This window comes from Quercus suber, unplaced genomic scaffold (assembly GCF_002906115.3).
Source record: "Quercus suber isolate HL8 unplaced genomic scaffold, Cork oak 2.0 scaffold_2, whole genome shotgun sequence".
Classification (NCBI taxonomy): Eukaryota; Viridiplantae; Streptophyta; class Magnoliopsida; order Fagales; family Fagaceae; genus Quercus; species Quercus suber.
Window position 1 is genome coordinate 3938460 of NW_027069469.1, and position 11405 is coordinate 3949864.

Here is an 11405-nt window from a genome sequence, read left to right on the forward strand (position 1 = left end):
TTTGATCGGTTCATTCAAATCTGCCACCAAAAACCAAACCGAAATTTTTAGTTTTTTATATAATAAAACCAAAACAAAACTAAACCAAAAATTTTGCAACGGTTCGATCAGTTTGAAGTAATTTTTTCGGTTTATCGGTTTTTTGCACACTCCTACCAAGTTTGGACAATGGGATTTCTCTTTCTTAACATTTTTACCATATAATATTTGTACAAACAAAGCTTAGCTGATCAAATTTTTAATAAACCTCTAAAAACGGCTCACTATAAGCAAGCTTAAACAGAGAGCTATTCCTCCTCTAACCCCAAGTCCATGAATTTGATGTAACAAGACCAGTGACAATGAATCGTAAAAGAATTTTAAATTTTTTTAATTCAATAAGCTTTTCCCATGCTTATAACTCTACAATTCCCGATTACATAATTCATCGGTATCTAGATCCAAGGTGTATTTTTTTCTCTCTCTCTCTTTTAAGAAATCTATTCTTTTTTCTTTTTTTTTTTTTTTTTTTTCGGAATGCTAAGTCGGACTGGCTCTTCATCTGCACACCAAATCCGACTAGCAAAGCACAAGAAGAAATGGAACTCCGCTAATATTACAAATCTCACCCAATTCTCTGTACAAATGTAGTCATATAATGGGGGAAATGGACCGTACTGCCTTCTGTAGTAAAATCGACTTGTTTCCCCCAACCTCAAGGCTGAGGTTTTGTCCCTTAAATTCGAACCGGAAACCCAAAATTTTGAAAAGTTCTAATCTGCCCTTTACGGCCAGCAGTTACAATCACCATACCCCAGGCTGACATATTTTGGGTTAAACCATCCACACTCACACGAGGGCTGCTCCGATTCCTCGTAGTTGGAACAAGTTTTTCCTCTGGCCATGTTGCTGAGATTCTATCAAAAAAGTAACTATTGGTTGCACTAGAAATGGTTCCATGAAGTGGACTATTTGTGCAGCCGGATGCTGATCGTGAACCATCATTAATGTCCTCAACAGGCGTAGGAGGATGGTTGGCTGTGGAGACCTCATCAAGATTGTTGTCAAGTCCATTTTGTTCTACACAGCAATCATCTTGTAGCCCCCAAGTATCAGCCATGCCAGGCCATGGGATGGCCACAGATACATCTTGACAGTGAAAAAGTTCATATGAGCGCGTTACAGTGACACCTTTGCTTCTACTAGGTCGGGAATCAGTTTCGTGTTTCCACACATACACATAAGAATCCTCACTGGCAGAGACAACATATTTTCCATTTGCTGTTAGGGAGGCCGATATTTGGCTATTTGTGTTACGAAACCCTGTCACAGAACCAACACCAACTTCCAGCTGTCAAAATTGTTCAAGGCTGGAAATGCATATGCCAATATAGTATAATACACCATTCATAAGTCTCAAAATATGTATGTAATTATACAAGAAAACATCTTCTTCACAAGTATCCAGCAAAAACAGAGGTGCCATAACAAATTACTTTTTAATGGAGCACATAACACTGCTAAATATTTTCACACAAAACTTCAGTACTGGTTCACAGAATTCAGAAACTCGCATTTACATATAATCAGAATGTGCATTTAAATTGTGGATATCAGCTGACTCAACTAGTAAAGTTTCCAAAGTATCTTATGATTGAACAAGAGACTTGGTATCCCTCCTACACCAGGGTAAAGGGAATTTAAGGGAAGGGAAAGGGCTAACTGAACCCACACGCACCCCTCAAAGAAAAAAGCCCACAAAAGGATGTTAAATAATGGAAATATGTTCACCACATAAAACAGAGAATAAGCTTGAAGCAATCAAGTTCCAACTATTTTTTAACTGAAGATGTAAATTTTAATTTAACAAGGGAGTTAATGACTTTAAGTAAAAATTCAGTGAGGTAAACCTCATTTAAATGTATGCCTTAAACACTGTGATGTTAGTACAAATGAATAATAAAATATATGATCACTTGAGCCTGCGTTTTAAACCTTAAGCATTGGTTCTAGGATAAGTAGTGCTACTTTTGATGGTGCCAAGATACACCACAAGATGAGCTCAAATAAGAACAAACGTGAAAACCCACCATACAATCAATAAATTTGCACGATCTAATTAGAAGAATCCATCACAGTATCAATACCTACCTAAGTATTGTCACATTCCATTTATTGATCACTTCAAAACAAGATGTCTGCCATACATTCTTAGATACCATTGCAAGCCAAGAACCTTGTAGCTCAACTAGTACCTCCTGGTGTTTCTAATGGAAATATCCAGAATTCAAATCCCCCCAGCCCCATTGTAACTATTGAATTATCAAATTTTAAAATTTATAAAAAAATTAAAAATTAAAAAAATTAAAAAAAAAAATCATTGCAGACTCATTAGCTGGTGAAGAACCTTATAAATGGCTAAATTTATCTTTAATCTATATCATCTTTGTTGTTTCCCACTTAGCCAGCCCTACAAACTTACTCAAGTCATCTTTAGAGTTTACCAACTGATTTCAAACTATATAGGTAAAAATTCATGAACTTTTTTTTTTTTGATAAGTAAAAAATCATGAACTTAATATTAGTATAAAGAAAAGTTCCTCCTAATGTAGTTTATTACTAGGGACAAAAAATTGAAACAGTACCTGACATCACCTTGATTTCAAGTAAAACTAATTTGAATTTCTTTATTGGGCTACCAAAGCTCATCCCTAATGGACAATTGACTCACTCATCTGGCTCTTACAGACCTTTTTTTTTTTTGGGGTGTGTGTGTTTCTTATTTTTTAAGAAATGGTGCATAACCTGCATTAGGGCTTCCAGTTATATAGAAACACTAAAATGGTTAGAGAGCCCAAGGAAATACATAAATATATCTTCCTTTAAATTTCTCTCTTTCCTTAGCCACCTCCATTAGCTCTACCAAAAAGAAAATATCTCTATCTTCAACAGAAAATGCACCAATTTAGCTAAAAAAAGACCTTTAATAAAATGTTTTCAACCTTTGCTCTTGAAAAATATGTCTTAAGAGATTACCTTGCTCAATTAAGAGAGAATTTTACTAAAGAAAGACAGTGGCATCGCAAGTTTGTAATGAAGCAGTGTTGAAGTCCAGGATGCAAAATAAATTAATCATGTCAAACAAAAGTGGGAAACACAAAATCAATAACCACAAAATTAAAAAAGATGAAAAGAAAAACTGTGTCCAGAAGCACATGAAAATACATTAACAAAAATTTAATGCACACAATTATGTTAAATCAAAAAGATAAAGTCACAACTATATCTGCCCCAAATGGTGGAAATGGAATTAAAGATGGTACTGGGCCTCATCTCTGTCGACCATAATGGCATAGCATAAATGAAAGATTGATCTAATGTTTAAATTGACACTGAACATAAGAAGTACCACATACAGGTCCAACTCAAAGATTCACACCTTTTGACAGCAAGCTTTTTTCCAACTAAATTGTTAATTTATTTTTTTTCTAAGTAATTTTATTGAAAAGTTCAACTAATTTATTATGTAGTTTCTTTTATAGGTAAGTTCTACACGTGCCTCTAAAGAGCACCAAGTCAAGCACATCCGAGCTACACCATATTTCCAAAGGTCAAAGGTTTAGCATATTTTAACTAAAAGGCTACCAAAATGGTTTATAAAAAAAATTTGTGATCCACAGTGGCGATTCACCAGAAAAGTTAACAATAAGTTCTTGTTCTCCAAATTAGTGACTTAACCATTGTCCTTCCTAAAGATCAAATATTTACAATATTCTAATGGTTGCAAGTTGGAACTATAACAGCCTAAATCTAAGAGTTAGTCATAGAGTACAAGGGCCATTAAGTTCAAAGCAATTTTTAACACTGCAGAATGAAAGTACCATTGAGAACTTCGGGAAATGAAGAAAGCATCAGCTTTTGGAGGAAAAATCATATTAATCATGCCAATCAAGTTTAAGACAAAAAAGTTCATGTATCAAGCATTTTCATGTTAATATAAAAAATATATAAAAATAAAAAATATAAAAAGAAAGAAGAACAGTAACAACAACAAATGAAGACACAATTTGGTGTATTTTATTTATACCTTTAAACTTGTGAACCAGATCAATACCGTCAACAACCCGAATTCGTGAATCTGCAGATGTGATGAAAACTTCTGATGAACTTCCTGGAGCAAACTGTTTAGATAAACTGATCAGCAACTGAAAAGTATCAACCAAACTTGTCTCTCAAAGTAAACATACAAACCATCTTTACAAGTGAAAATCAGCTGAACAAGGAAAGAGTAAAAGGGAAAGAAATCGGCAAGCTAATTGTAGTTGAATTTATAATAATCTCATAAAAAGTACAAGATGGTAGAGCCACCAGATTACCTGGAAACCAGAGATTTTCTTGTGATGAGATTTCTTCTTCTTGTTCTGCAGATTGATTTGGCTTTTTTGTTGCAACTTATTCTCTAAAAGTATGAACGGATAAAGAAGTTATTAACAGTTCGTGCACAAAAAACTTGACTAAACCAACCATGCACACACAGAGAGCTAAACCAATCATGCACACACATAGAGCTTTCTAAACTAGTACCAGATGTATTGTATAAACAGCAACTCCCCTTGTGTGAACCAACTAGCGCACCCTTCAAAAACCAACAAATTTTTGAGCCAATTGAAGAATTGAATTTTATATAACTTGAACTTTTGTCTTTGATATAAAAAACTAGGCATATTAACTACGACCAACCTGACCATCTGGCGTATAGCAAGCTGCTGTGACCATCTCATGCACATCATTCCAGTCAACGACTTGACGATCAGGAATGCTCCATATCCGAACCTTAGCATCTAGCGATCCACTGATGAAGTATCTATCATCAACAGGATTAAACTGGATGCAAGTTACTGTGTCAAGGCAGATCCAAGAAATGAAATGAAATTAGCAGTATGCAACTAGTTAACTTAGAGACAAAAAGGAAACAGGAAGAAAAGGGAAACCCATCACTTAAGAAGCAATCAGAAAGTCAACTTTCAACTAATCTGCATTTTAATTTTTTTTAAGTGAAGCATATTTTCTTTATGAACCCAAAAGTAAACCAGATAGTGTCCTACTTTCCTGCTTCAGTAGAATATTAGTGAGCCCTTTACGAATTATCCATATCAATGGCCTATAATTTTAACAACTACTAAAGAGAGGCTGAACAAGAAATTAAAGCAAATAAAAAGACAAGTGTTGGCCACATTGACTTACCAAAATCACTGTGTGAAAAAACTTTCAAACAAGACTTGCTAGGCAAGTGCCACAGCCGCACCGTTTTGTCCATTGAAGATGAGAGCAAGTGCTGGAAAATATAAAATATTGATAAAATATTCTGAAAAGTCATATCTTTGGCTCAAAATTCACAAAGATTCAATTGCTTAACTTAGAAGCACACATTCAATTTTACAGTGTCAAATACATAATAATAATTCAAGAAACCTCCCTTGAGAATTCTGTAAATGCCAAATGCCACCTGCTAAAGGTTGCAAGAATGCTAGTGCCTGTTACCTTTCCATGTCAAAGATTCAAAGTTTGGTCACACTAAGTTAGAATCTGAGTAACTGAGAACTTCAGGCTCGCTGCCTGGGCATACACATGTTAACAGGTCACTACCTGGGTCAGGGTATGGCTACCGGTCACTTCAAGATGATGTCATTGGAAAACAAAAAAAAAAAAAAAAAAAACAAGAAATGAAAGTCTACTTGCACCGAACAGCCATTCCCAAGTTCATAACCTCTGGTGAACTAACCATTAGTGATCAGTCCCACACTTAAGTTAAATAGTAACTATAATAGAAACAAAGAGGACAGATTAAAACTTTTAATTACTTTTACAATTTAAGTGTTAAATAATTGAAAATGAACTAAAAGATCTTAACAATCATGCATAAAGTAAACCTCAACGAAGGGCAGAAAAGAGACAAAAAGTACCATGTCAAATAAGACATTATCACCACAAAATAGTCTCAACAATTAATTTATTTTGTTTTTTGTTTTATTGAGGGGGGTGGGGGAATAAGTAACTGAAATTCATTTAAAAAGCACAAAAGGAATGCAATCCTAGCACACAGGGAGTATACAAAGAAAGTGCCAAAAGAACAATAGAGAAGTTATACAAAGGAAAAAGAAACCAAGAAATTAGCATCTATAGGACATATCATCTAGGAAGTCCAAAATATGAAAAGGAGAAAACTGAGATGTCAATTCATATAAGGTCTTGAGATTTGCAACCAAGATATCCCTCAAAAGTACATAAGTTCATCCAAAGACACCACATTAAACTCAAGAGGAACTACCATCCAAATTTCCCCATTATTGAATTCGCCAACATTCCATTTCCAAGAAGGGAATAAGGCCATAAATGCTTTTAGCATTACCCAAAATACCCCAAAATAACAGAGAACTAAAGCCCATAACTCCCAAGCAATATATGTGTAATAGAAGATGATCCACAGACTTCCCATTGAATTCACATATGGCACCTATCCACAACCATTATCCCTCTTTTTCTCAAGTTATCTGTTGTCAAAACTTTCCTCAAACAACTATCCATATAAAAAAGAACTCTGGGTGGAGCTCCAACTTTCCGTATGCTCCTCCCGGGGAAAATTTTTAGCCCCCTTGAACTCCATTTTTAAGACCCTATAGTAGAATAATCTCAATGATTAAAAGAGGATATTCACAACACAACCATTAATCTTCGTACACTTCAACCCTACAGAAGAATTTTTAACAAAAAACATAAATACACCATCACAAATCACGGTTCATATGATACTTAAGCCATAATACAACCAATTCCCATTGGGCTCCATTTCCAGAAAGCAGCCAAATTATAAGTTGATCATCTGAGTAGGTAAAGTTAGCAGGCAAACTAGAGAACTCTTAAAGAGCTGACAACTGCTCACTTCTTTTCTGTCTAAATCACACCACTTACCTCCAGCATCTACTAAAATAAACATTACCATAACTAAAATTACACTGCCATCAATTGCTAATTCTTATAGAGCTTATTTACACATAGGTGTGATTGACATGACATCACCTTTCTTCTTTTGTATCTAATGATAAAATCTGAACTTTAACACCTATCATGACCCCTGGTCAAAGGAAAATGACAAAATCCCAACTTTCCATGCTACTATAACAATAAGAGTCTTGTTCTGTAAGAGTGTCAAAGGCATTTTTTATAAGTTATTCAGTGCTTTACGAATCAACAACCAAATATGAAAATGCACAATATGCAAAGAACTTCTTCAATGAAGTACTAATTTAGTGCAATGGAGTTTGTTGTTTTTTTCCACCTTTTTCCTTTGACAACAACTACAACTCATAAGTTGTGCTATAAATTTCTTGCCAAGTGCGGCAGTAGATTCCAAATATATATATATATATATATCTCTTCCCTACAGTTCTCCACAATTTAGTACACTCCTCTCCTACAACTTAATACTGAACATTAAGCATCAATAATTCACGAAGATATGCCACTGTAGGTAAATAAAAGGTTCTCCAAAACAATATATATTAAAAATATAAATCATCATACAAATGGACTATCAAATTAGCCTTGGCTTCACAGTGCTGATAATCACAGCTGAGATCTTCTTCAGAACCAATTTGTTTGCTGTTTATAAATGTAAACTACTGAGCGTAGTTGACCACATGAGAAAGAGATTTCCCAATGACACTTTCAAAAGAATCCCATGGGAAAGAATCTAGCAACAATATGGAGAAGGGTCCCACCAAGGGATACCACTGTTAAATTTCAGAAGACTGCTAATTTAGTGCATCTGCAGCTAGTAAACCCATCAACTATAAGGTATGCTTGGGCACTAAACAGGTTTTACCTAAAATATCTGCAGACACCATCGTAACTGAACATTTCTACTTTTAGAAAGATAGTCTTAACCATGCACAAACCCTGGATAAAGTATTCCTTTTTTTTGTTATAATATTTGTAAGTTACATGTGTACCTAGCTGGCCTATAACACAAAACTTTGCTCTACATCTGGTTCTTACAGGAGAGGAGAATGGGTATCTGAGTTAGAGCTTAATATTTTCGACTCTGAACGAGACAATGTAACAGTAGAAGCAGAGTTTTCATGAAATTAATTTTGATAAGAAAAACATAAAAGAAGATATCCATAAATCCAACACTTAAATACAGGAAAAAGTCCTTTTTCAGTAACTGCTGCCTAAAAACGTGAGAATCCTGAAGATACGTTATCCATTTGTCTTTACATAGAAGGCAGGCATGTCAATGTTCTCATGTTATAACTTTCAAAAATAAAAAATAAAAAATCCTACAGAGCCAACTGGTTAATAAATTACTAAACGCTATATCTACTAATCTTTACCTGTTACTAGAAGTAAAATTCTACAATAATAGCACCACTTTCCAAGAGTTGAAATCATTAACATGACTACTACTACTACATTTGAATTACAATACTGATTAATTATGTAATTTTCTCATCAGGGTAATCAGTCTAATTCGACTTCGACTTATTTATGTAAACAAAACCATAACTAAGAAAGCATGAAGATTGGCAACTAACCTGAGACTTGGACCACGAAAGATCAAGCACATCATCACTATGTCCTTGCAACGAACAAATGGGTTTATCCGAAAGTGCAAACACAGCGTCGGGCACCGCAATATGATCCAAGCTCAACGATTTCCTGCTAACAGATGTCCTCCCCCTTTTCTTCTTCTCCAAATGACTGTCCATAATCGGAGACAAGGAATTCGGTTCGGGCGACCCATTGGGAACAAACAAGTAGTTAAAATTCACATCTTCCTGTCTCTCCATTGACAACAGATCCCCTTTCCTCTCCGTCTCCCCGACCTGCCAAACATGGATGTCACAATCCTCACCAGCACTAGCAAGATACTTCCCATCCAAACTAAACTTAATACTCCAAATGGACCCATTGTGAGCTTGAATCTCCTGGCTCTTATACAGCCCCGATAACTCTTTACAAGACTTCCCATATTGCCTAACTCTCACTCTCTCCGGTCCATGATACGAAACATCCTGACTATCATCCGTGGCCGAACTAGACCTCCTCCCACCACCGCCACCGCCGCCACCACCCTTCTCCGACGAAGTGTCCCTCTCGTCACTACTCCGTCTCTCCTTATACCCCGTTACCGAACTCGCCACATTCCTTATACTCTTAAACCAACCCCCTTTCTTCTTCGTCTTCGCCGCGGCCGCCCCCGTATTCGAACTGGAATTGGGATCCAAGCCATCCTTGTTCCCATCCTCCACATTCTGCCGCCGCATCAATTCCTGGACGATCGGAGAATGCCCTAGACTCATCTGAAACTCCTCCATGGTCAATTGCCTCCCGGTCTCAACTTCCTTGACCTTGTTCCACATCCCGTCTTCCCTAATCTCGTTCACCACGAACTCCTTCCCATTGTCAAGATTCTTTATAAAGCAAACTTTCTCTCTTTCTTTTTCGCAGTCCAAGCCCTCGTCGTCAATCTCCTCCGACGCCGACGACTTCTTCCGAATCGCCGGAGGCTTATACGGCGAAGACGACTTCGATTTCGATCCACCGCCACTAGTGCTACAGTTACTAATACCGTTATTGCCGTTACTATTATGTACAAAAGAAAAGGAAGAAGAAGAGGAGGAGGAGGAGGAGGAGGAATGAATTGAAAGAATTGGAGGAGGAGAAGATAAATCGTACGCACGATCGGTACCGTCTGATTTGGATCGGACGATTGTGGCGGCGGCTGCGTCGGAGGTGGTCGGGTCGGGTTGAGAGGCTAAACGATCGGAGGAAATGGATCGGGTGGTCCGAGACAAGGACGGGTCGTTGATGAGGCCCATTTGGCGTAGGAGGCGAGAGCGGCGTTCGGAGACGGAGGAGGGCTCGGAGATCCAGATATCGTAGTTGGACGAGAGGCCCATTGGGAATTTGGGCGCCCGGAACGACTTTCGGTGGAGGTCCGACCCATAATTAGGAGAAGAAACAGAAACAGCGTCGTTTTCGTTATCGGAATTGGAATTGGAATTGGAGCAGGAGCAAGAAGATGAGGCGATTCGGTCGAGCGACTCGTAGAAGCACTCGCTCTCGTCGCCTTCGTCGTCGTTGTTATTGGTATTGTTGGTGTTGGTGGTGGTGTTGTTGTTACTGTTGTTGGTATTGTTATTGTGGCGAGTAGTTTTGCTCATGGTTTAGTAGTGGTGGAATGTCAGGAGTGGTGGGCATTTCCCATTTCAATGGAGAAATGCCCGGTATGGATCGATATAATGGGTGAAGTCTATGTTTGGTTGTGAAACGCCGCCGTTTTTGTTGGTGGGTGGGAGTTCGTTCGTTCGTTCGTTCGATCTGTGGAAACTGTGGGTTTTGGGAAGTTGGAACTCAGATCCAATGAGAGGGGGAGAGAGAGAGAGAAACAATGGTTGGAAGATCCAAGTCCTATGCTGTGGGGAGTTGGGGTTTGAGCAATGTTTTTGTGTGTGTGTACAGTGAATACAGATACACCCACACCCACACACAGAGAGAGAGAAAGAGAGAGCGTGTGTCTTGTTTTCTTTTTGTTTTGTTTTCCCAATGGGAAAATAGGGCAGGAAATGGAAAACGGATTACAAGAGGTGGGGTTGAGTTGGGGGCGAAAGTAAGTAGGATTGGGTTTAGGAGTTGGAAGATTTTTTAATTTTGATTAATTGGTTAACTAGCTCTTTTGAATTTATTGCTGTGTTGTTATAGGACATACCTTTTGGCTTTTCCAATCTTTTACCAACACTTGCTTTTCTTTTATTTTTCTTTTTTCGTTTTTTTTTTTTTTTTTTTGGGTTTTGTTTGGTATTTTTCTCAACCTACTCATTACTTATTTATGAAACTTCTTTTTTTTTTTTAATTATTGTAATTGTGATTTGGAGAGAATTTCCTCTTTTTTTTTGGGGGGGTGGAGATTTATCATTGGATTATATTGTATTGATGAGCACTTAAGAATTAAGATTACATCAATTTAGATCAAATAAGCATGTGAGGGAAAGAGCATTAGATGTAAAGCATCAAGATAGTCAACTCTCACTCTCTCTCTCTCTCTCTCTCTCTCTCTCTCTGTGTTGAAGATCAAATTCATCCCCGGAGCAATATTTGCTATTTTGACTTTGGCAATTAAAAAAATCGCTCTAAAAATTCGAACCCTTTGCAATTCAAGACAAACCAAACATTAAATAGTTAACCTAGTATAGCTCAAAAATAATTTGAAGTAGCGATCACGTTAGAATGATCTACTAATAAATAGGAAAAAGTAAATAAATATAATATAGAAAAATAAGGAAGGATATCCTAAGTAAAGAGTTCATATCATAGTAGGACAGTAAGAACAAGATTTGTCTACCAAATCAGCACAAAAATTTACT

General features: G+C 36.9%; 1 protein-coding gene across 1 annotated transcript; it reads right to left on the reverse strand.

Annotated features, from left to right (window-relative positions):
• Nucleotides 1–336: 336 nt before the first annotated feature.
• LOC112004450 (uncharacterized) lies at nt 337–10675 on the reverse strand. Its single transcript, XM_024036702.2, has 7 exons — nt 8574–10675; nt 5224–5314; nt 4720–4877; nt 4564–4615; nt 4356–4438; nt 4067–4160; nt 337–1302 (listed from the first exon to the last, which is right to left on the reverse strand). Exons 1-7 carry the CDS (start codon nt 10203–10205, stop codon nt 716–718), a joined length of 2697 nt encoding a protein of 898 aa, XP_023892470.2. The 5' UTR covers nt 10206–10675; the 3' UTR covers nt 337–715.
• Between the last annotated feature and the right edge of the window lie 730 nt (nt 10676–11405).

Bases quoted from the DNA above. Each gene is read 5' to 3' on its own strand.
- LOC112004450 (XM_024036702.2), bottom strand. From the start codon at position 10,205: ATGAGCAAAACTACTCGCCACAATAACAATACCAACAACAGTAACAAC. The intron at 5,315-8,573 runs GTTAGTTGCCAA...TATATTTTCCAG, and splicing joins TTTCGTGGTCCAAGTCTCAG to CACTTGCTCTCATCTTCAAT. The intron at 4,439-4,563 runs GTACTAGTTTAG...TCATACTTTTAG, and splicing joins CTGTTTATACAATACATCTG to AGAATAAGTTGCAACAAAAA.